This window comes from Arthrobotrys flagrans (genome assembly GCF_004000055.1).
Source record: "Arthrobotrys flagrans strain CBS H-5679 chromosome Unknown unitig_8, whole genome shotgun sequence".
Taxonomy (NCBI): domain Eukaryota; kingdom Fungi; phylum Ascomycota; class Orbiliomycetes; order Orbiliales; family Orbiliaceae; genus Arthrobotrys; species Arthrobotrys flagrans.
In genome coordinates this window covers 1,862,103-1,886,444 of record NW_027137553.1, presented here as the reverse complement: position 1 = coordinate 1,886,444, position 24,342 = coordinate 1,862,103, and the positions used below count along the sequence as shown (strand labels likewise).

Here is a 24,342-nt window from a genome sequence, read left to right as displayed (position 1 = left end):
ATGAGCATTAACCCGAGAATAGAAATTGCGATCTTAACTCCGTCCAGCTTCGGAAGGACGCGTCATATTCATTTCGACATCCGTTGGGTTCCCATGAAGTCATGGGAGCCCAGAATTGGTATGCTCTTCAATACACAAAATATTTCGAAATCGTATCGGGGATCACTAGCCTACAGGATTCACGAACGTCTATGCCTGTATTTGCAGGCTGTCAGACAGATTCCACCATCGTATGACTCGGCCGCGGGGGTTAGGTGTGTTATCGGTCGATGGCTTCCAGCTGCACTTTCGTCAACCCAAAGCGACTGACCTCCTGCAACTTCTATTGAATGGAGATCATATTTCTGCACCGTTTGCCCGCCGCTACCAATCCAGATGAGGGACTTTATCTTAATCCATTCTACAATCCAAACCCAAAGGATAAGTCAAGGCATATACCACCATCCTTGCCTCCGTCTCCAGGTAGCGAGCATCTCCGGGACCCATCCTCGGATAAAATAAAGCCTGGTAAAAGTTGAGGTTTCGTCTGTCCGTCCTTAGCCTGGGTATCGGTACCAATGATGCGATATGGAATAACTTTGGTGCTCGAGTAATGCCATATATCCGGTTTTATGAATTGCAGCTTGGATTGTCAGACCCTTCAGACGGTTCACAGGGAAGGGTGTGCACATGGTCCGGTGTTATCGACGGCTGGTGGCCATTTATACACTCACTGTACCACATCTAAATGTGCGCCATGCGTCCCTTTGCACGTGCCAGTTCACTCCCGCTCGTATCTGCCCGAACATTTAAGCCTCTATGAGGGGTTTTTGGCCCCATCCCAACGACATTGCATATATTTCGTGATTGTCGTATTTTCTCACGATGGAGGGGCCTTCTTCGTTCTGGCCGTTTTCTGTGAGCGGAGAAAGCCGACGCCGTTAGCGCGACCCAGGGAATATGTTGATATTGAAACCACCCACGCAACCCACCCCACATTTTTGGTTAGAAGACATGACATGGAACGGTCAACCGTCTTCAACTTCACCAAGCTGTTCGAATTGAATTCTCTGCCCCCAGGCGTCCGACAATAGCCGAAACTGAATCTTGCATAAGCCGGTCCCTGTCCAATCGCCAATCGCCAAAGTTGTGCAATGGACCAACAGGGCAACTGAGCCGGCTGAGTGCTTGGAGGTCTTGTGCGACTCCCAACTGATAAGCGAATACAGTGCATATTCGAGTCGGATTGAACTGCTTCGAGGTTGCATTCTTTGAGGAACTCTCGCAAAAGAAAAAAAAAACGAAACGAAATTTAAACAGGAGTTCGCGACTCGCAGAACTCGACCTGTCGCTCCTGTCTTTCTTTTTTCACCCTTGCAGAGAGAACTTGCTTCGGATATCACCGAAGTAAAATTCCTAATGCCGTGGACCGAACCCAACTATCTGGACGGCGGCAGCCATGATTGGTTATAAAATCAAGAAGTTGCATCACGTCTAACCCCAGCCGGGTGGAAGACTTCGGGACGAGTGCAAGCGCAGCGTAGTTTGTGACCAGGGGATTTGATTTAACTTCCCACATCTGAAAATTTTATACAGAGCGCACTCATACCCATGCGGTAATCTCGCCGGCTAGGTCTTGTTTCTTTCTTGAGCCGTGCCGTTGTGCAAGCTCGGACACTTGAAGCGGATACTGAGCGCCCAATATATCATCCGTACAGGCTTCGATTTTACGGCCGATAATTTTAGCGCTGACTCGGTGCTGTCAATGCCACGAACCGTCGAGCCCTATGGACGACTAAAGTAGGCTGTGGAGCTGCTAGATGGGGACCTAAATGAGATATCTCTAGGCCCATCTCTCCCAACATATCGTCCAAAGTAGCTAGGATTAGTATGCATACGGGAATAAATATCTGCGTTGACGTTTATATTTACCAGTGCCACAGTATTTTTCAAATATTTCGCCATCATTACATTACTTGGACTGAGGCCAGAAACCTATAAAAGGTGGTTCAGTCCCATAGCTAGTGTTATCTAAGGTTTGTCGGGGAAAACCGAGAAGTTTATCTCAATACTTTATATCACCAGGACTTTTGCCCTATTCTCTAGTTTTCCTCTATAAGACTTTCTCTTAGGATCGATCTTCTGTAGCTTTTAAGCTTAATTCAATTCATCTGCATCATAACCATTACCTACATCTAATCATGGCTACAGAAAGTCGTCAGATACCTCGCATCTCCCTGCACGACTGGGATAATCGCAAAAGTGAGATTCAGAAGGAGATAATGTATGCTGCTGAAAATGTCGGATTCTTCATAATAAAGGATCAAGAGTCACCGTCGAAAGCAGACATCGAGGAGGCATTTCGCATATCGTAAGCTCTAACGACTCCGTGTGTTGCATTTCGCCCCTACGTCAACGCATTTTTCGTGGAAATCTAGTGTCTTAGACTCTCGAACTTCCTCTCAGTACTCTGTGTGAAGTAGTAATCTGACTGTGTATAGAGAATCATTCTTTCGATTACCAGACGACGTGAAATCAAGGTCTCCATTCATCAGAGAGCAAAATACAGGTTGGGAGAAGAGGGCCCAGATCAGACCATCCACCAATCTTCCAGACCAGAAAGAATCAATCCAGCTTCAGTACCACAGACGGCATGACCCAACATGGCCCGTCGTAGATGATCATATTCCAAATTTCCGCGAGACGATATCTACGTTCATGGAAAAGACACAGATTGTTTCCATGCGTATTCTCTCCTGTCTTGCGATCGGACTCGGCCTCGAAGAAGATTACTTCACCAAGATCCACGACATCACATCCGACGAAGCTATGACGACACTCAGGCTTCTGCATTATCACGAGAGCGAGACTCGGGCAATTCCTGACGGACATATCCGAGCGGGTGCTCACACGGATTATGATTTCCTTACCCTATTATTCCAACGCACCGGTGAAGACGGCCTCGAAGTCTGTCCTGGTCGGGAATGTTACACCAGCTTCGGAATGGGTGATGTCTGGACGCCCGTCAAGGCGAGCACGGGCGAGATAGTTTGTAAGTTTACATAAAACCTGTTGTCTATTTGTCCGTATGATCTATTTTGGAATGCTAACTTTATGCAAGGCAACATTGGAGACATGTTGATGTCGTTGTCGGATGACAGGTTGAAGAGTCTATTCCACCGTGTCCGGAATCCTCGTGCCGGAGAGAGTCAGAGGGCAAGGCATAGTATTGCGTAAGTTTTGATCCCCTTTGTTCCTTTTATTTCCGATATCGTAAGACTAACCCTCGTTAGATTCTTTAATCAACCAATCAGATCCGCTGTGATCCAAGGGCCTTTGAAAAAGTATCCGCCTATTACTGCAAGGGACTTCATCCTGGACGCTGCGCGAAGAAATTATGCTCAAGGTGAGAAAGAACGGGAAGATGCGATCAAGAGTTCCAAATTCCAATACCCGGGTAACATTCGGCCAGGTATCATAGTCTCAGCGAATGCGTAAAGGGCATGAATACGTATAATTTTCTCAAATACACAGGATATTTTTATTTTTATTTTGGATACTTCGTTGGAGCCAGGCGTTCTTGGGATGCAAAATTGTGTACACGAGTGTAACTATACATTGGAGATAATATCTGCCCCTTTGGGTTGAAAGGAACGGAAAAAAGAAGAATGAGAAGTGCGAACGACTTTTTTTGTTTTACCTATGTCATATCGCTTTCCAATAAATCAAGGATATTTTTCGATCCCGGCCCACGTTCCCACGGGTCTCCCAATTAAAATCTTGAATATGGTAACCTGCACGATAGCCAGAAATGTTATCAGTAAAACGATCATGTAAAATTTCTCGGGCATCCCCGAACACACGCCCTGTCGTAAGAATGAGGCTTTATCTTACCATTTGCCCCGCATACTAATATTGACCCATGTGTTCCCTTGCTCATCAACTTCCTTGTCGACCTTGGTTGAGAACGCAATCGCGCTCATGATACCATCTCCGAACCTAGTAAATGCAAAATTCAGAAAAAAAACCGTTACATAATTGTGCTTACCCGTGGCTCGGCATTGCAGGCGAAAGAAGAGAAGAAGAAACGGAAAAAAGAAAGAAATATTAAGCCGAAAGGGAGGTCTGTGCATAAACGTACTTTTCGTTCATCACGGCTCTATAAGCTTGTCCGTAATTTTGGACTATCTCGTATAGGCGGTAGATCAAGGGCTCTTTCGCTATATGGATTTAGGAAAATTTTATCCCCGTTAGAATGAAAAAAAAAATGGCCCTTGGACAATTCGACTCGGCAAGACGGAACTTACGCGGCATTTGGACGTCACTGCCCCTGTCAGGAAAGTCTGATAATTGATACGATAGTAGGTTTTCATCTATACTGAGGGCGTTTGCGAGCCCCGCAATGTCTTCCCGGGATGCGTGGTGTTGTCCGTAGAAGATTGCTGCGACAGCGACTTCATCTCGACCAATCGCTTTTCCGAGTTCTTCGAAGCTGATTTTCCGTTCCTGCTTGGCTCGGATGAGAGACGCTGTGATTTCGTTCTTGGAAAAAGTTGGCTAAGTAAGGAGGTCAGAAGGTAAAGCGCTTCGAGTTTCTAGATCACACGACTGATTGCGACATACAAATCCCGACATTTTGGTTAAGGCAAATTGAAATATCCGATTCGATATGTAATAATTGAGGTAATAGTAAATTAAAAACGAATTGGCATAAAAATTTAGCCTTAGCCTTGAGATCAAACCGATTATCCAAGTATTAACAGTATCTCCAGAGATATCGAGTAAAAAATCTGAGTTCCGGTGAAAGATGCCTACGGTTATATAGAGGTTTGAATTTATCAACGAACCCCGCGATTTGGCGAGCTAAGTGAGGAGCAATTGAGCTAGCCGTCTCTGATCCGTTGTCCCGCGCTTTGCCTTCCGAAACCTGTTCGTAATGACGTCCGTTTCTAGCTTGCTTACCGAACTGGGGTTGTGACACTAATATCTGGAGAACGGGCCGCCCGGATATGCTTATAAAACGCGAAGGTTTAGATGTAAGCAACGAGAAAAGAGTGATATATTCAAGGGACCGGCCAAAGATCTTAAACCCCTGCGACTTCATTAGTTTTGCAATCTAATTCGGAGCTCTCGCTCATACATTTGAAGACCCTAAGACCCTAAGACGGGGATATGCTGTAGATGTCTACGATCCGGCTTAGCAGGTTTAATGTGTTGTTGTTGGATTGGTATTCCAAAATCCCACGCAACACGGAACTGTTCTTCCTGGGCTATCTTCCATGATGCGACGGCTTGTAGATGAAGCTGATGAGCCTCTAATTTTATGATATCGGATACCTGTTCCTAAAATCACAGACCTCCCTTGTAATTCTAAATAAACTTTTCACAATCACGAGGTGCGATCAGCCTTTTTTCTCGATTTTCCACATCGTTGCACCAAGACTTCATAAAATATAACCCCCAGATGTTGAAATTAGAAGGTTCAATCGGTTCATCAATGATAAGATTTGGTTGAAAATGTGTCTTTCGGGCGGCTGTAGACTCCATGAAGGTGCCCCCCATATACTTCTGCTACTGCCTTTTGATGCATTTGATAATTTATCTTCAACGAACCATTTCGCCTCTGAACCAATTAATGCGCCACCTCGTGGAGGTTGGTGCGGCGCGGCGAGAGTATCTCTAATCCGGGTCGTCTGATACCGAGTCTACGAAATCTAAGCTGCCACTTAATCTATGTGTAAGCTCCACTCAAATCTAATAACAGCATCCCTGATGTATAAGAAGAAAAAAAAGGCTTTTATTCGGTCTCGGTTGAAGAGCTTATACCAACCTGGGGATACGTTGACCCAGCTATATGTACCTATCCAATGAGTAATAGCTAGACGCTGTAGAGTAGATACAAAAAAATGGCGGGAGATCCCACACTTCGCGCGGGTTAAATTTCGTCATTGTCGATGTATTCGTATCGCCACAGGCGTCTATAGATGATAGATCCCCCCGTCCAACCCTACTCCACCCAATCCTGATACCCACGCTTTCCCAACATTAACCATATACGACTCCATACCCACATATCCTCTAGTATCCCATCCTAATACCACTCTTTTTTAAACAGACCCAATCAATCATACCTCAAAACAACCATCTTTGCGTCCTCTGGGGTTGTGATCAAAAACCCGTTCCATGTCTCCGCGCTCCAAACGTAGCAGCTCCATCCACCTCTAACGCTCCTCATAAGCTTTTCTAACTTGGTCTTTTTGATTTTCATATCCTCTTCATGCCGACCAGTGGTATCCCCAATTGTCGGATTATCGAACGAAACTTCTAAGAACGGGATGTTTGGGTCGAAAATTTCTTCGAGTGGGATATGCTGCATATGACTCGGGAACAGTCGGATCGGATCTTTTAATGTCTGAGTGCCACCACCGCCAGCCGAAATAGTTTGCTGTGTCACCAAATTCACAGCTCCATCCTCGCTTGCCGGTTCATCATAGAATATATGGAATAATCCTTCTTCCGTGATGACACTGGTCCTTTGGGTTTGATCTTGATCCAAATACCATGCTTCTCTGATACTTGGAGTCGGTAACGTTGGTTCGACTTTCTTATCGTTTCCGAACGCAAAGCTGGGGTTTCCAAAATGTAACAGGTAGGCTGCGTCATCTCCTGGTAGCGGATCTTGCGAAGTTCCGGTGTTGAAGTGCATGGCATCGGGACTCGCTGGAACATCTGGATCCCATGGCTGCGGTACGAATCCTGCGTGGCCTTCACTTTCCTCCATGATCTCCGCCCTGCTTTTCACCGCCCCTCTTGCAGTGGGCAACAAAAGCGTATGTACTGCATCGTCCTCCTGGATACCTTGCTCTAATGCCACACAGAATGGGATTATATTCCCGGGTCCCACAGTTTCAACAATTGGTGGCTCGCCTTCCCGATTCACCTTCTCTGCCTTAGCAAAAATCCTCGCGCAACCAATAGGTATATTGCCGTTAGCTCTAAAAGTCTTGCCAAGGGTCATCATCACGCTTTCTCCATCCTCCTCAGGCATTCCGTGGTGACGGTTTCCCTTCATGAAAGGATATATCTTATCCCACCTCTGACATCTCATCGCTTCGGGGACATCTTCGGGATTCGGATATCCGATATACTCCATGAACATTCCCTGCCACGCGTGTAAAACTACGGATCGAACATGGGCAATTTCGTATAGTTGCTTGTCTCGATGCTCATTAGGAATCAAGTTAATGCTAAACACGTCGATTTGCCCATGTCCGTTCTCGTCTTCGTCCATAATAACGGAGTACACAAACACGTGATCCTTCGCAAGGTGTACATCTTTAATATACCCCTTGGACGGGTGGGGAAATGTGATTTCGTAAGGATGTGGTGCCGGCGTGGGTCTGGTCGGTGGAGTTGCGGTAGCGGGGTTGGTGTCGGTTCGTTGACGTAGCGACGAGATTTTGACGAGCTTGATGAAGTGCCGGTTGACCCTACAACCGATCCACTCATCGTTCGCACAAAGGCTGTTTAGATGTTCGTGATACGACACTCCCCGCCAGATACCGACAAATTCAACCTCGGGATAATTATGAAGCGAATAGACTGCCTGTGGAATCCTGCGCTCTGGGTCGCCTTCGAATTCCTTCGTTCCACTCACGATCAAGACTCGTTTATCTAGAACGACAGATTGTCGAACATTCCGACGAGGTACTCTATACCCAAACCATGGAGTTCCGAGGCCTCGGACGTCAAGAGTGACGTAGGGGTGTTGGGGGAAGCGGTTTCCGCTGTCGTATATAAAAACTCGGCCGGAGATATGGTGGAATACAAGGAACATGTGATCGTACGAGGTTTCCGTTTCATAGCAGGCATCCAATCGAACACCGCTGATAACTGTAATCGATGTTGGCTTGCCCCTCGCCCGATTGAAGAACCGTTTGAGTGCAGAATCGAAGGCCTGTGGTGCTCCCGCAATTACATTGTTATGCTGGACTACAGCATTCGAAGCAATTGCTTCGTTGCTAGTAATTCCATTCTGTTGAAGAGCCCCTCCATGTAGCGAATCCCTCACATGGTAGGGAAAGTGAAACCGGAGCAAAGGAGAAAGCACGTGATCCTTGGTTAGGAAGCTGTTGAAAGCTCTCGAAACCCTTCGTAGACGAGGAATCTCATATGGCGGCACGTGCTCGAGGATAATAGAAAGGATATCGTACGGAAGATCTAGGAGAGATGTCGAAGGAGATCTCGAGGTTTGTTCAATTCCCTTGAGCTGGGCCGCAATATCTGGCGGCGGGGCACCAGCGTTACCTTTTAGGCTTGAAAGTAGCCAGGTAACACGTTGATTTTCTTCCTCCTCCATAGTGATAGAATTGTTGTATTCGAAGTTTCCAAGCACGAGTTTATTGAATGCAGGCTGTAGAAGGAGTGAATTGGAGTGGTGGGGCTGCGAGGTTGGTGGGATTGGAGGGTGAGCGAGATTAAGTAGGCTGAGCTTCTGTTTGCCAGAGTTTACGTTAAAAATTAAAAAGTTAACGTCGGAAAGACAGATGCAAAGCTTGCGGAGCTGCAGCGATCTATCCAGCAGAAGCTATGATGGACAATATATCCGCATCCTTCAGTAGGCGCCGGGGAACTAAAATCGAAGTGGAAGTATGCTGTTGTTGAAATTCAACAAGGCTGTAGAACTTCGACAGGTTTGTTTGACGGTCTGGGAATATTAATCTCGATCGCAGGCGAAAAAGACCGCGGGGATATCCCGCATAGGATACTGACAGCTGTCGTGCTTCTCTTGCGGGGATAATTCAGATTTTGAGTCTTTCCAGCCTTTGCGGACTTTGCAGCGCTTTATATCAAATAACTTCATTTGTAGAAACAGCGGGCCGGAGAAGTCGTGGGCAATTACTAACAGGATCTGATAGCGTTGGTTAAAACTTAGCTAAGGCAAACTGCCCTTGAGCCATTAATTTTCCTTGGATCGAGTAGCTCTGTCCAGCTGTGATCCTTGGCCTTCGGACCCCGACTGGAGCTCCCTGGTTCAGCACACCTGCAGGTTTGTGGGGTCGCACCGACCGATGCAAGTCACCATTGGAGCGCCCGCCAATTGCAGGGTCCTCTCGATCAATCTTCTTGAATAGATGTGTGTTAAGTGGCGGAGAGCACATGGTCGGTGCATAGTCGGTACAAGGCCGGTAGCCGGTGGCGGAGTCCACTGATCGAGATAGTCCGTCGGACAGCCTTGTGGTTTTGGTATCGCCGGCCATGAGGCAATATCTCTTAATAGCCGATCAAGTACCATGGTTATAAAATTTTTTCTTGCTGGTTCATTTCTTGATTATTTTAACTCGAATGCTTTCGGCGAATCCAGGAACCAACGCTGTGCGGGACGCTAATGTCACAAGAGGCTGCAAAGTATGCCGCCCTTAACAACTTCATGCAAGAACTATCCTTATAACGGAAGACAATATCTCTTGAACATTTCGAATTTCGATTTCATGGGCCATAGGAGCTAGTGTCTACTATTAAAATTGTTTTCTTGCAGCCTTGGTAACGTTGACGTATCCGCAAAAAAGGCCACCAAAATTATACAAAGAACCCCTTCTCATAACCGTTCAATCTTTCAATTGCAAGTCGTTGAAAAAAAATAAAAAAAATAAAAAAAATAAAAAGGAATGACAGCGAATGTTTACCACGCCGATAATCCATAATCAAATCGTTTTAACTCTTTGCCCATGTCTTCAACCTCCTTCTTGGCTTTCATTCTCATGTAGAAGATCGGACAATCCTTGCTGCTGCAGATAACCTCGCAATGAAGCGATCCTTGGCATCTAACCCGCATGTATTAGTCCTGCGGCTAATGATTTTGTGTAACTGTGTCGGCTCACCTTTGGCACTGCGTCCATAATCTTCCAAACCTCACTTCCAAATCAGAAACCTTGGAAAGCTACATGGTCGGGTTAGAATAAGTTTGTCGCGTTAAAGTACACTAATTTAAGAGTGACTTACTGTTTTCTGGTAGAGTTCCGCGCTGCGGCCCTGACAGCTATGGCAAACAGCACCGCCTGCCTCATCCTTTCTCGTTAACGGGGTCTTGCATCCCATACACGTCTGTGTCTTCTTCGTGAACTTCATGAGTCCGCCCATAGTCGGCACGGCAACTGAAATCGTTCTCGTGTGATCACCAGTAACTACCCAGCTTGAATTAGCGGCATGTTCATATAAAATCAACGATTCCCCCAACTTACGCAATTGATCCGCCCTTTTCGGTCCGAGGATCGGCTCGAAAATCCTATGCAAAGGCTTCGCTAGCTGTTGCTCGAGATAATACTTCGTGTCGATAGGGACGTTGTGTTCTAGAACGTAAATCGGGTCCTCCGACTTCTCGTAGTTCTTCGCGCCTCCCGCCCCCTTCACAATGACATAGGCGACACGGTCGCCTAGGGTTGGCGCGGAACCAGCGTCTCTCTTCCTCATTCTTTCCGCAAGTTCCATGTGAGCCTGCTTTGTCGCATATTCTTCCTTCGATAGCGCCTTTGTAATCACCAGATTCGACATATCGATTTTATTTTGCAATAGATCTGAAATCATATCCTTTACGTACGCCTGTGCTCCGTCCTCGTCTTGATCGATCAAAATCTTCTTCAAGACTGTTTCGATAACCGTCTGCACAAGTCGACAGTTATCTCTTCGAACGGTTTCAATACCCTTCGTATCCATCTTGTCGTACTTGTTCGGATTTGTCCAATACAACCCTGCGTATCTCTTCTTATTGATCAAAAGGTATGGAAAATACACCTTCTCGAACTCAAGTTTGATAGGGTTGACGAACTTGCTGGAGACAAACTCGGCGGCCTCTTCACCCATCTCCATGACTTTCTTTAGATCCTTCGGCCCAAATTTAACCATGACGGAATCGGTATCACCATAGATGACCTGGGCATCATGGCTATACCCATTCGCGATAGTGTACCTCTTCTCCACTTCGGCTTTGGTGGCCTCAATCATTTTACGACCGTAACTAGTACAACTACTAGCAATAGCCAAGCATGGCAGCTTACCGTTTGTAGCACCGGTAAGACCGTAGACGGAGTTGGCGGAAATTTTCAAAGCTAGCTGTCGACCATTCAAAACGGCCTTCTTGAAAGGATCCGTTTCGTTTTTGAGATCCTATCGTGTTTTAATTAGTCACACAGTACCGTGCCGCTTATACGGGGGGATACCCACGTTCTTCGCTCGTTTTCTGGCCCCCAGAAGATCCTCAAAAATGGTGACGAGCAACCCCTTCCTAACACTCGTGTTCACAAAAACATCGCCAGTTGGGGTAACGTGGTAATCTTTGCCCTTTTTCATGCCCATCTTATCCATATGTTCTTGCTTCGTCAATGTAGTGTAGCAAAGATTGTGCGCCATCATAATACTCGGGTATAGAGAGGCGAAATCGAGGGTGGCAACGGGTTCCTTGTAAAATCCACGGGTGGGTTCAATAACTGTAGCACCTTCGTACTGCTCTTCGTCGCCACCGCCCTTTTGCTCGCGGTTGGGAACGACTAGAGATTGCTCTCCAGCTTTTCGGAATAGCTGGGACAAGAATTTGACTTGCTGACCACGCGCTAAGAGAAAGTTGAAAGGAACGCCTGTGACACGAGCCATTTCAGTGTAGTTAATGAGGCACATGAGCTTGTCCATGAGACGCTGGGGTAGGTAAGCATCCTTTAGACAGTAGACGGCTAGACGGCGCCTTGACTCTGGAGTCCCGTTGAATAATTCGGTAATCATAGTGTGGTGGACATCTTCCTTTTGTTCGCTGAGGAAGTGAGCACTGACGGAATTCAAGGTGTAACTTCTAAGATGATAATCCCTCTGAACGAGCTGAAGAAGATCTAGCTGGATTCTGCCGTTTGTATTGGTCGTTTTGGATTCTCTGTTTCCCATCTGCTTCGAGGAAAATGTTGTTGCGCTAGCCTCGGATTTTGTCCCATGGAGTCTGGTCCAGAGTGGGAAGTCCTTCACCTTCAAGGTTTCTGCACGGTCCAAGAGATAAGGAAAATCGAAATTTGCAATATTGTAGCCGATTATGACATCAGGGTCGACTTCTTGGAGGTATTTCGTCCAAGCACGCAACATCTGGTCCTCCTTTGAGAATTCACAGATCTGGCAACCTGCAATGAGGGCACAAGTGTCTAGGCAGAACACATTTCGTATGAAAGGCTGCTTGTCTCCGTATCTTGTGACGACTGATGCAATCTGGATGACAGGGTCGATTTTGGGGTCCGGGAAAATTCCTTTGCGGCCGGCGCACTCGATATCGAATGACAAAATACGCAGAGGAGCCATTTTCGACCATTCTCCTTCAGCTTGATGTGTAATCAGATCTCGGTAATGGCAGAATGCTTCGATTTGAGATAATCCTAGGCGACCACTATTTAATCCTGGTGGGACATATGTGTACTTGTCCTTCTTGACTTCAACCCAAGACATTCCGGCCATCTACATAGAACAAATAGTAAGCATTGACACCTTGCAGTAGAATCACACCACCTTGACTTACCTTGGTATCTACCATGAACCTCATGATGTATTGGATATTGTCAAACGTCATGATCCCTCCGTCAACACCGTTCCACAGTCCAGCATAGTTATATGGAGATTCCTTTGACTCCAAGAATCTTCGGACCCTTGCAATATATTTCGGATTGGTAACTGTAATTTTGATGTAGGGTGATTTTTGATTCCCTTGAAAACCGTAGAGATTCTCCCTCATTACGAGCTGAATGCTGGCGATGACATCTGCACCACCAGACGCGATTCTTTGTTGTAGGAAATCATAGTACGGAACGACGTGTGACTGGTCAAAACCAATCGGAGCTTGAATATAAAGGTAGTGCTGGAAACCGGTGACATGGAGTAAGACGGAATGTCCTGTCTGTAGTTTTATTAGAAGGTATCTCCAATGGCTCTCGAATCGACGGATCCTCACCTCAGTCACACCAAATAGCCTCACACAGTACTTCCCATTCAAATACCCCTCTTCTGTATCAATTTGTTGGAAAACTACTCGACGTTAGCTTCGGTCCAAACATCTCAAGCTCCGGGCTCCGTACTCAAATCGACTTCGTTTGGCTTCCAGTCGTCTATGCTCGGACGAGCCCATTTCTGATCCGTTTCGGCATTGGCTACACCAAAGGACACTATTAGTCCAAACATCCTTCATATTAGGACGATTGACCCCTAACCTCCTTTCAGATCACCAATCCCCTGTGTCAACCTGCCAAGATCTTCTTCGAAAGACGACTTGGCCTGCGAGAGTTTTGCGAGCTTCTGGTTCTGGCTCGGGCCGGCCGTGTCGAGTTTTCGCTTCTTGCTAGCCGTGCTATTAAAATGATTATTATGTGAGGCGGTTTGGTCACCCAGGACCCGCTTTGCGACAGCTGCTACCATCTTGGCCGTCGTGAAAGGAGGCGAACGGCGGGAAAGGCGGAAATCTTGTCGTTAAAACCGAAAATTTTATAGTAATCTCGACAAGAAAGAAGATATGGTCGACAAACGTTGTCCTCTGGTTAATAGGGGTGAAGAGTGTGGGATGTTTGGGTGAAGCTCGCGTTTGCTGGAGGTGAGTTTGCAGCTTAAATTCGCAGCTGCCAATTAACGCGTAAGGAAGCGTGTTCAGCAAGGGTCCTCAATTACCGCCGCACATGCCGCACAAACGCCATGACGACTTCAAAGTTCCAATCACGATTGCGTTGTTTGTAATGAGCCCGCCAGCGCCGGTCAAGCGGGGTATGGAAACCCTGGGCGGAGCCAAAGCTCTCGATTTCCCGGGCCGATACTTACGCCCGTCTAGACACGTTCATAACTGTTGATATCGTCATTTAATACCTCCCAAGAAAGGCCCAGCTTCAACTGTGCCGCAGAGCATAACATTCATCCAATTGGATATCAAAAGTCATGGCGCCTGGTAAGGATCTCCGGCATCCTAGCAATACACACGGAAGATATATCCGCTTACTAACAAGTACCCACATCTATAGCCTACAGCATCACTATCACCATCAAGAATGATGCCGACTTTCCATTGACATTCACCGGCTATGGAGGTCAAGCAGGCAGTGACTTTGAAAAGCACCCTCCCCAAGTCATCAGCGAGCATACCTCTGAGACTTTCAAGGAAACTCTAGAAGAAATTAAAGACTCCGTGGAGGGAAATGCATCGTGGAATATGCTTGACCAAGAGAATTTCGATTTTATAGATTTAAAATTAAACTGGTTGAGCGGACAAGAATCCTTGTTCAAGGCTGAGATTACCGGGGATGAGAATGGGAAATACGAGCTCACGAGCACGGTAGATGAGAGTACAACAGTCAATGTTACAGTTACTCTGTCGAAAAAGTAGATTGGGCAATTCCTTCGATCAATCAACCCTGGGAAGCTTTGAAACGTCAGGGCTGTTTGTAGTTGGCGGTACAAAGGCAGAAAGAGAAGTCTTGTACTTATACATGCATGTATTTGTGCTTCTGCATGTTGGCTTTGGAGATATACTTAAACAGCTTACCGCCTAGGAGTAGATACTCACGTATCATCAAATTCAATATAATCTGGTGGTAGAATTATAGAATCTCAAATACCCATAGAGACACAACTATCGGTAAGTGCGCGTGCGTTGTGGGCTAAAATGCAACCGTCAAGCGGGGCAGCCCGGCCAGGCCCAGGCCAGGCTGGGAAGTGGGGCTGGGGCACCGAGGCTAATGACGACACAGCCAGCAGCAACCAACCAACACGGCCTAAACTGACCAGCTTGGGCCTCACAATTGCACAACCCCATCTCGACATCTTCCGTCCCAACGACTTCAAAGCAATCCGATACAATGAGTGCAGCTCCAAAACCGCCTCCTCTCCCTACGAGGACACCGAGTACTTTGTCCATCCCTCCTGCTATTCCGGTAGAACAAGCCCTCGACAACCTGAACGCTGCGGCAGAAGAGCTCTCCCAAACACAAGTACGTCATAGCATCTACTTCATCTTGGCTCGTGCTTCATATCTGACCTTCGGTGTAGGACCATGTCACTTTCAGCACGATCCTCGATCTCCACACTTCCACTGCGTACAATCGTTATTCGTTTGCAGATCAGAACAAACTCCTCCAGGGCTTAGAGGTCCTCTTTGAGAAGAACGTATGTCTCCGGGCGGTTCCGTGACTTTGGGCCACGTTAATGGAGCTAACGTGGTTAGAGTGAATTGGCGTCCGACATAGCATGGGATGCGATTCCCATTCTCCTCAAATTCGCAGCGAGGCCTGTGGGGAGGGATAGTCCTGATGCTGAGGACCAGAAGGCTGTGGCAGTACGAGCAGACTTACTGCTTGACCAATGTGCTAATAACGGAAATTCGAAAGAAGTCTTCCTCGTTGTCACAGGGAAAATCAAGAATCTCGATTTCCGAAAGGTGCCAGAGGAGGAAGATTCCGACTCAGAGGATAACGAAGGCGAGGATGACGAGGACTTCGCCCCGAAGCAAAAGGTTTCACCGACAGCTTTATCGACCGCCAAAATCCTTCTTCGACTGCTGGTTCAGGTTCAGAAGAGGCTGAAGATGAAGACCCCATCAAGATTTCTTGCAACAAGTTTAATGAGCTTGCTTAGCATGATAACGAAGGCGTCAAAATCCCTTCCGCTCACCCCACTCTGCGATATCTTGGATCAGATTATCGAATTTGTCGCGCCTCTTGCACCAGCCAAATCAGACACGGATGTAGATGTTCCCATCCAAGTCAAACTGATACAGGCCTTTATTACCCACGGAGTCGAGTCATTCCTTACTTTACCAAAAGATGACGCTACGATGATGGAATGGGCATCAGCTTGGAATAAGAAGGTTCGCCCTGAGAAAGTTGTTCCAAAAACTTCCGCTAGCCATGCCCACACACATCCTCAAGGCAAAGGTCCTACAAACAATGCACAGGACAAATTAGTAATCGGACAAGTTATGGTGGCATTCTTGGTTCGTAGAATAACTCAGGATCTCCATTGATGGATTTTGACTGACATGAATTGTTACACCAAGAGCCTCAGTGATAGCGTTGACATGAATGTTGAGAGCCTTCTCCAGACCTGTCTCGATGCTAGCTTGGGTAGGTTATTCTTTATTTAAAAAAAAAAAAAAACCATCAAACTAACGAATTCTAGAACCGGAAGACGAGTGCGTGGAGCCTGAAGAGCCGGGTTCTCCAACTGCCCCGACATCTGCAGAAGAGATCCCACTTTCTTACGTCGGATCTCTTCTCCTACTCGCCGCCAAGCTTAATAGAGAAGCGCTTAAGGGCGAAGACTTGAACTCACTAAAACTCAAGATTTTCCCCGAGCATGCCAATTTGACCTCCAAATACCTTCCCGAAGGTGTGGAGGGCTCCGTCGTCGATGCTTTGGTCTTTATCGGGAGCTGGATTATTAGACAATCCAACAAGGACGGAGAGCTTTCGCAGCTTGGCAATATCCCAAGTGACGATGATGAATTCTTCCTGTATATCCAGGTATTTTCCGGGCCCGGTACATGAAAAGTCGGTGAAAATGCATCCTAACATTGTTTCCAGAAATATTCGGCTCTGTCAGCCACACTACCCGAGCCGGATCTTAGAGGTTTAACCTACCTTCATGCGACCACGATTCTCCACTTACATCCTCGCGAGGAATTGCGTTTGGGATTCATCAAGGATACTCTCGAACACTGTCCTTTTGAGGCTCTCAAAGCTGCGATAATTGGGTACCTAAAGGACGAAATCCTAGCGGCACAGAAGGGAAAGGCTAGCGGAGCCAACAAAGAATCGATTTTCCTTAGCCCGCTTATCCTTGATACTCTCATATTGAATCTATTCCCGGATTACGAAGAGGAGTTCCTAAAACGAGGCATCCGCGATGGGTGGGTTCGGTTTAATGAAGCACACTCGACGATTTCGGCGACGGCCAACCTGTACTATTTGGTTTGGGCCAACGACGATCTCAGGAATCATCTTAGCGTCACAAGGCCGGATTGGACTGCTGAAATTCAAAGACGCTGGGTTGAAGTGATTAAGAAGTCGATAACAATATTTAAGAATGCAGGCACGGGAGAAGGAACTGCTGATGCTGATTTGAAGGTATGGACGGACCCTACACTCGAAACAAGACTAAGAGTTTCTAACACATATTCCGTTTATATAGAAGGAAATACAGGATGCAAATGTGGACTTAGAAATGCTATCGTACCTGCTGGACAGACTTGACGAGATTAGGCAACAGAAGTCCTCCTGATAAATCCTAGAATCTTATGAGGGGTACATACATTCCTAGTGGCTATGTTGATTGTTATTTCTTTTCGATTATGTCATACTCTCAAGCCGGCGTTACCTTGACCCGTTCTTATCTTCCGTCTGTCTATTATCAGGTAGCCAGTTTATGAATGCAATGCAATACTTTGCTATTTTTACTCACGGCAAACTCTCCAAGGGGCCGCCGGCCGCAACAATGGTATGAGGCGTAGTTTATATCGATTCATCAATCAGAATTACCGTAAACGGCAATGGGAACTGAGCGACAGATTGCAGTTGGATGTGCCTCCAATACTATGCGACACCAGGATATCGATCGGTCCGTTTTAACACTCAAGTCTTTCCAACGTTCGCACAGCAATATTTCGCCGGACGGCATATCCAACACGTACCCTACGATTGTTCTCCGGCTTAATATTGACGTTTGGTAATTTCCTCTTTGGACACCGGCCATCTGGGCCATATATCGTATCGACTCGAGACATTCGAAAGTGAAAGTTTTCCCTCACACGAGGTTATCCTTCCTTCTGTCACTCTAATCGAAGAGACAGGATGATGTTTCGAAAGGGCGCTGGTCTTCTAGCCTAGCCTCTGGGAGACCGGGAGGAGCTACCTAAATAGTAACTGTTTCCTCACATTTATCATTTTGCCTTGTATTTGATTTTCAGTTTGATTCCAACGGATGAAAACAATATATCTTGGGGATTAGCCGGGCCAACCATCAGATGTCTCGTTGCCACTCAGATATAGCCTGTTTTAAAATACATTCAATGACCCACATAGAAGATAAGTATCTTAGGGGAGAGATGAATAGAATGGGGAAATTTAAGAAGTGTGCCGTGATATCACGCCCTGGGGGGTGAGAACGGGCTGGCGGCATAGTTTCTGATATAACCCCCTTCATAACGGTACCCTCCCACGACACGCCGGGGAAGTAACAGGAAAGTCATAAACTACGCCTATTTGTTAAACAGCCTGCTAAACGAAGAAAGAAAAGGTTGTGGGGGTTATATTGATAGAAAGTAAGGAAAAGAGAATTCTCATTGGGTATGGAAGCCTCGAATTCCGTTTAAATACGTTCTCGTAGGGAATCGTTCTATCATACTTTACCCTCCCTAAATAACGGTGGACATGTTGGTCTCTTCTTCTTCTTCCGAGCCGTTGCCAAATGAATACTGAACGTCATCGCCAGGTTTGCGATTTTCGGCATCGCCTCTCTTGTTGATGGCATCTGAAGCCTTAGATGGGCTATATTTGGCTTTGGCTTTGGCCTTGACCTTGCCCTTAGAGCTACTGGCGTGAGCAATATTTCCACGTTCAGCTTCATGAGGCCCACTCCAAGCATGTTTCAACTGCTGAAGTTGGCTCTCGGCGAATTGGTTCTGGTTGGTTCCAACGGTACTCAATCCTCCTGATTTTGCGCTCAACGCCTCGGATCTGCCTGCAGTCGAAGGTGGCCTTTTAATATTCCCACCACGCTCTAGTTTAGTTCCCACAGGGGGAAATCTCTCGCTCGTAGTGCTATATGCGGCAGTGGGTCTGTTGCCAACTGTGCTCAATGTTGCGCTGGCACTTGCCATGGTTCTCGCACCCACAGTGCTCGAGTTATCACCGGTGTCGGAAGGAGCACCAACGGTACTTAGAGTCCCGCCTCGATGGGACATGGTCGCCAAACTCTGCGAGAGTCTACTCTGGTCGACGGGAAGAGTGAGACTACCCTTGACACGGTCGAAGTCAGGCATCTGGACGATGCGGCACATGCGGCTCTCGATATGCTGAAGCATAGCCGATGAAGATGTGAAACGTTTCTTGCAGCCGGGACAGCTACATAAATTAGCGTCTCTCTGCCGCTTAAATACAATTTAGAACCTACAGGAAGTTTTTGGCAGCATGGGCGTCAGAGTTAAGATGCTGCTGGAAAGGCTCCGAACGTTTGAATTTTCTCCTGTCCGAAAATATAGTTTAGCAGAGAATCGTAAAGCAGCAATATGATCAGGCTTTTCGGAAACATGGGAATACTAACCCACAAGCGGAAAACGGACATTTGTATTGACGGCGCTCTGGGTCCCACCAGTCCATGTTGATTTCGATTCTTTCCCCTTCGGGTCTTGTGCCAGCTGCTGCTGGCCTTTGGTCAAGGATTTTGAAATGTGTAAACGACTTCACAAGTTCGACCGCTGGATTTTCATCCCGAGTTGGCATGGGCCTCTCGGTACCCCGTGGAGTAGCATTTGTAGAACGGTTGCGGAGTTCTTCGTTGGTTTGATACTGATGTTCCTCGATAGCCCCGTAAATATCAGTACGGCGGAGGCCACCAGGACAGAGGTTCCCCTCGATGTGCTGGAGAAGGCCAGCTTGTGTGTTAAAGTTCTCGTGGCATTGGGGACATATTCCACCAGCAGAAGTTTGGTGAGCCTAGAGGTAACGATATTAGTATGCGATGCAGTATTGACTTGGAATCTCATCATACATGTTGGGTGTGGAATTGAAGCCCAGACTCGCTTCTGAATTCTTTGACGCACACAAAACAAGTGATGTGTCTGTTGCTCCTGAGGATGTGAACCTCCAAGCCATCCCTGTCAGGAAATTCCTGATCGCACTTCTTGCAATACTGATGCTCAGCCTGAATCTTGTGCTTAACAAGTTCAGCGTGAGACTCGAATACTGGTCGTTTGTTTTCAGGACATTGCTTGCAAGGATACTCTTTCTCTTCCTGTGGGCCAGGAACCTGAGAGGAGACGACAGTTATGAACTCGTCATCCGAATCATCATCCGAATCGTCGTAGCTGCGAAATGGTGCCATCTTGAAGGTTGCGATGATGTTGAGTTGATGTTGGCGAGGAGATGAGTGAGAATTTTAGTTAGATGCCCTATAATGGATTCCTGAAGAATATTTTAACAGCCTCGGCTTTTCTAGGTGGAAAGGTTGCCGGGGTTATCTGGGGCGCGATGCAATAGCAACCTGCACGATTACCTCGAAACTGACATGGACCTCTAAAACGTGAATTGTTGGATTTTTTGTGTTGTGTTGATAGGCACAAGCACCCTCAAGCTCGGCTGCTGGACATCCACCAGCTGCTTTCAAAAGTTTAGGAATCCTCCTTGATCAATTTCACAACTTTGTGCACTTCGTAGCCTAGTTTCAATATGGTTTCCCTATTGCCAATCGATAGTAGATGTTAACCTCATCGGTCTTGTCTCTTCGTTGTGCTTGACACCAACATATATCCCGAAAATGTCCGTGAGGGTTGAACAGGAAAATATTTTTCAACTCTAGTAACCCGACCTATAGACGTATGACCCTAGTAGAGTCGGTCAAAACTTCAGGCACAATTAGACTAACAGTCCGCTTCGGTCCTAACTCTAGAAGATTTAGCAATACAATGCTCTATATCTTGCATTCGATCATATATCATGTCGAATGCAAATGTTAACAGCACACAGAGCGGTCTATAATGGTATCACCTTGCAGGACAGCTCTCAGATACAAATCTATCGGATTTGATTCCTAAGCCCTGAGTTACTTAGCTACTATCCACGTATTTCCGACCCACGTTCGAACTCCTCGATCAACACAAAAAATGCAACAAATGTTTACTGCTAGAAGGCAAAAGCAAATATTTGGCATATATATCAACAAGAGCACCTGCAGCAGGCTAACACTTCAAGCTGTACGTTTACGCAATATTGGAATTAAACCCTTGTATTTGCATAACCCTAGTCTCGCGTCGCCGGTATAACCTTTATTATACAGGTAGTTTCTTCAACAAGACTGCCAGCATCAAACCCGCTCTATTGTGAGAAACCTGGCATGGTTCACGAGACAAAGTTAAACTACTAAAAGTGTTCAGAATTCTGTAACATTAAAATATTAGGTCTTTACGTGGGTTACTTCCGGGACTAGGGTTATTTGTGTGGTTTCTATGACTGCGCCACCAGCACAATTGGCTATCGGCCTGATAGAGACTTCGTCAATACGCAAATTGTGATGGAGTTACTAAAAATGTACAAAAAAGATCAAGATTGTGTTTGGGCCAGAAGGGAAAGCATAAGCTAGAAGGCAGATTAATTGATCACAGCTTGAGAATGAGATAGGAGTCTGAAGTTTGCGCACTTTGATAACGATCCGGATTGTTCGTGCTCGTTAAGGCACGTTCTGTGGATTTTGTGTATCATAGAACTACAAAGAACACGCTCCACTGTGTTGCAAGCAATTGTGCCTTCTATAACCAATCCCCGTCACGATTACAACAATCTAAAGCTCACCTCTTGAAACATTTTAGCCTATTTTTGTCGTCATCCAAACATCCCATTTTTGGCGAACCCACGTCTGTTTAGTGTTCCAGACATATTGCTTTCGAGGATGAGCGGAAACTTGTAAGTGCAGTTGTTCGAACAAGCTTCTTGGGATTCTGTTCGCTAACCAAATCACCGGTCTCCAAAAGTGGTGGGAGTGAGGGCATCATAAACTCAGGCAGCGGATCCGGGTCTGCTTCTTCTGATGGAGGATCTCGTATTTCTTATGGGATCCCATCTCCTCCGTCTACCCCACCATCTATCAAATTCAACCCTCCCCTCTCCGTCCAGAGAAGAGTAAAAGTTTTCGACCTTCTGAAAGAAGTGTCCAAGTACTATGAAGGGCCGATTCAGTCCCTTCTTGAAGTCGGATGTATGCTCTTGGCTTTTCGTCTGAGGTTTCAGAGAGTTTAGACACTTGTGCTAATATAAAATATAGGCGGTGGCAATACGCCATTGATCCAAACATTGCTTAGCTGTGACGACGAGCTTCCTTTGTCCCTTTTGAGTGGGGTTGATATCGACGACGACCTCATCTCTACTGGTATCGAAACCGCATTCACAACTGTCGAATACGGTGGAGATGATAGATGGAGGGACCTAACTATCAGCTTAGTTCATGGCATGGTTTCTTTGTATTCGAATAACATAGCCTAACCTTTGATTCCAGGCTAACAGATCCAACATATAGGCTCCTTCGAGGACATTTCGCTCCAGAGCATCGGTCCGTACGATGCTATCACTTCTTGCGAAGGTATAAACTTTCAATCGTAAATATATTATTGCACGAATAAACGCTAAATTTTTTCAGTTATCGAGCATTTAGATCCAGGCCCCCTCGCGAATTTCGCTCCAACTCTTCTTGGGCGGATGAACCCCAAAGTTCTCATCGGTGCGGATTCCTTGTTTCCCTAAACAATTTGCAAAGCTAACATGAACCTGGGATAGTCACCACTCCAAACCGGGACTTCAACTCCCTCTTCGAGATGCCCTTCGAATCAGCCGACGTCATGAGACGCGGCGAAAAACCATATGTATGGGATCCAAACGACGACCCACAGGTCTCTCGTAGACGCTACTACCGCGCGCCACATACATACGCAATGCGTCACCACGATCACCGATTCGAGTGGACCAGGCAAGAATTCCAACACTGGGGGGATACCGCCGCGGAAACATTTGGTTACGCAGTAAGCTATCACGGATGCGGTGCTCTCCACGACGGAGCCGAAATCCTTGCAAGTCGTTGGCGGGTTGATGAGGCTCTTCGACAACAGATCCGCCGCCAGAATATTAGGGTCGAAGAAGGTCAATCGATTGGGACGGACTTGCTCCTTGAGGCATTCGGACATTGTTCCCAAGTCGCCATCTTCATCCGCAACGATGTCAGGAAGAAATATCAAGAGCAGATCTCTTCCCTTGCAAGCCGACATTACACAGAAGAGTTAACATCAATGAGTCCCATCGTCGACAACCATGTTCGTCTTCTTCGCCAGTTACCGCCTGAGCTCCGGCTCGTGAGATACCACACCTTCCCAAAATCGGCTATCGATAGGCCATATCCACCCGTCATATTTGATCTTTTCGATCAACAGAGGCTCGCCATCAAACATTTGCTCCCTGTCGAGGTTCAACGGGTATGGCAGTATCAACGGACGTCGGAAGAGTATGTGAAATATGATTACGAGGCAGTCGTAATCAAAACGGACTTAAAGTGCCTATGGGATGGTTGCTACGCGATTCGACGGACCTGCCGCTTCCATTTTGAGCTTTTCGAATATTTGATGGGCATAAATAGTAAAAGTTCCTTCAAGCCTTCTGGGAAGCAGAAAGGCGAAGGATTGTTGGAATTCGATCTCATCGAGAGATTAGAGGAGTCGCAAGGTCCCGTTGGCGTCGTAAAAATAGAATTGGAATCGATACGAGAATACGCACCGGCATATGACCCTTGTGAGGTCCTGGATTCCGAAGACGAGGAAGACGAGGATATGTATCCGAATCGACCATCGGGCCTGAAAGTCGTTTCCACGACCCCAACTATCACTGCAAGAGTTTACTGGCACACAAATTCTCCAGGCCGGCATCCGGTTCACGAAAGCATCTACTTGAACCAAGGCCCGCTCTCAGACATCCCGAAAAACGCAATATTGATTCTTGACGGGCCGGTGGAAGTAATGAAGCAGTACGAGGAGCGAGTGAAAGATCCAGAGTCTTTCCAACCTCCCATTTTGGCTTCTACACCGGTTACGTTGGTATTCCTACGACCGGAAACGCGAGCTGAGGCAATCGAAGAATTCGACTACGAACAACAGAGAAGAGAGATGCTGAAAAACTTTGGGGGTACCTTGTACGAAGGCGAGAAATGGACTGACATCCCAAACTCGAAATGGGATATAAATGATTCGCTAGATTGGGGAGATGATTCTGGTGCAGAACCAATCGGTTGGAATTGATTTATTTAAACCAAGTGCTTAATTTTCTACATTTGGGAGGCCACTGCACTCTCGAAACTTTTAAGCACATCGATTGGCTTGAGTGCCCACGGCCTCCAGGATGAAGATACAAGATTGACTTTCACATTTACGTAATCTTTGTTATCGCATCGAACTAAGATTGTGCATCGATCAAAAAGGCTTTCAGTGTCGAATTAGAATAGATTCAATGTTAGGATCCCGCAATGCATCCTCACCTTGCCTTCTAGACTAATCCTCACCTAACTATCGATACTCTCAAGTTCTACTAAAAAAATACAACAATGATCAACTCATCACTG

At 46.5% G+C, this 24,342-nt stretch overlaps 8 protein-coding genes across 10 annotated transcripts; 4 read left to right on the top strand and 4 right to left on the bottom strand.

Moving 5' to 3' along the window:
* Window positions 1–2,180: 2,180 nt before the first annotated feature.
* DFL_007051 (uncharacterized protein) lies at window positions 2,181–3,477 on the top strand (the record flags this gene model as incomplete). 2 transcript variants are annotated; one of them, XM_067636574.1, is made up of 5 exons in its annotated part: window positions 2,181–2,350; window positions 2,481–3,031; window positions 3,101–3,212; window positions 3,273–3,385; window positions 3,461–3,477. In XM_067636574.1, 5 exons carry the CDS (start codon window positions 2,181–2,183, stop codon window positions 3,475–3,477), a joined length of 963 nt encoding a protein of 320 aa, XP_067488176.1. The 2 variants fall into 2 exon arrangements, with proteins under 2 accessions (XP_067488176.1, XP_067488177.1); XM_067636575.1 differs by having other exon boundaries at window positions 3,452–3,477.
* Window positions 3,478–3,751: 274 nt separating this feature from the next.
* On the bottom strand, window positions 3,752–4,614 carry DFL_007050 (uncharacterized protein; the record flags this gene model as incomplete). The annotated part of the gene is made up of 5 exons (XM_067636573.1): window positions 3,752–3,773; window positions 3,874–3,978; window positions 4,121–4,199; window positions 4,287–4,536; window positions 4,603–4,614. The coding sequence occupies 5 exons, from the start codon at window positions 4,612–4,614 to the stop codon at window positions 3,752–3,754; spliced, it is 468 nt and encodes a 155-aa protein (XP_067488175.1).
* A 1,486-nt stretch (window positions 4,615–6,100) lies between these two features.
* DFL_007049 (uncharacterized protein) lies at window positions 6,101–8,338 on the bottom strand (the record flags this gene model as incomplete). 2 transcript variants are annotated; one of them, XM_067636570.1, is made up of 1 exon in its annotated part: window positions 6,101–8,338. In XM_067636570.1, the coding sequence occupies one exon, from the start codon at window positions 8,336–8,338 to the stop codon at window positions 6,101–6,103; it is 2,238 nt and encodes a 745-aa protein (XP_067488173.1). The 2 variants fall into 2 exon arrangements, with proteins under 2 accessions (XP_067488173.1, XP_067488174.1); XM_067636571.1 differs by having other exon boundaries at window positions 6,101–6,760.
* Window positions 8,339–9,661: 1,323 nt separating this feature from the next.
* Window positions 9,662–13,413, bottom strand: DFL_007048 (uncharacterized protein; the record flags this gene model as incomplete). The annotated part of the gene is made up of 9 exons (XM_067636569.1): window positions 9,662–9,803; window positions 9,861–9,919; window positions 9,982–10,163; window positions 10,221–11,142; window positions 11,200–12,462; window positions 12,524–12,898; window positions 12,953–13,026; window positions 13,077–13,148; window positions 13,209–13,413. 9 exons carry the CDS (start codon window positions 13,411–13,413, stop codon window positions 9,662–9,664), a joined length of 3,294 nt encoding a protein of 1,097 aa, XP_067488172.1.
* Window positions 13,414–13,920: 507 nt separating this feature from the next.
* On the top strand, window positions 13,921–14,365 carry DFL_007047 (uncharacterized protein; the record flags this gene model as incomplete). Its single annotated transcript, XM_067636568.1, has 2 exons — window positions 13,921–13,930; window positions 14,004–14,365. The coding sequence occupies 2 exons, from the start codon at window positions 13,921–13,923 to the stop codon at window positions 14,363–14,365; spliced, it is 372 nt and encodes a 123-aa protein (XP_067488171.1).
* A 472-nt stretch (window positions 14,366–14,837) lies between these two features.
* DFL_007046 (uncharacterized protein) lies at window positions 14,838–17,256 on the top strand (the record flags this gene model as incomplete). Its single annotated transcript, XM_067636567.1, has 7 exons — window positions 14,838–14,969; window positions 15,028–15,144; window positions 15,203–15,970; window positions 16,034–16,100; window positions 16,156–16,499; window positions 16,560–17,102; window positions 17,167–17,256. The coding sequence occupies 7 exons, from the start codon at window positions 14,838–14,840 to the stop codon at window positions 17,254–17,256; spliced, it is 2,061 nt and encodes a 686-aa protein (XP_067488170.1).
* A 1,132-nt stretch (window positions 17,257–18,388) lies between these two features.
* DFL_007045 (uncharacterized protein) lies at window positions 18,389–20,076 on the bottom strand (the record flags this gene model as incomplete). Its single annotated transcript, XM_067636566.1, has 4 exons — window positions 18,389–19,097; window positions 19,147–19,218; window positions 19,297–19,688; window positions 19,744–20,076. 4 exons carry the CDS (start codon window positions 20,074–20,076, stop codon window positions 18,389–18,391), a joined length of 1,506 nt encoding a protein of 501 aa, XP_067488169.1.
* Window positions 20,077–20,694: 618 nt separating this feature from the next.
* On the top strand, window positions 20,695–24,022 carry DFL_007044 (uncharacterized protein; the record flags this gene model as incomplete). The annotated part of the gene is made up of 9 exons (XM_067636565.1): window positions 20,695–20,731; window positions 20,802–20,812; window positions 20,878–20,944; window positions 21,557–21,650; window positions 21,719–21,942; window positions 22,009–22,191; window positions 22,261–22,323; window positions 22,381–22,461; window positions 22,518–24,022. 9 exons carry the CDS (start codon window positions 20,695–20,697, stop codon window positions 24,020–24,022), a joined length of 2,265 nt encoding a protein of 754 aa, XP_067488168.1.
* Window positions 24,023–24,342: the final 320 nt, after the last annotated feature.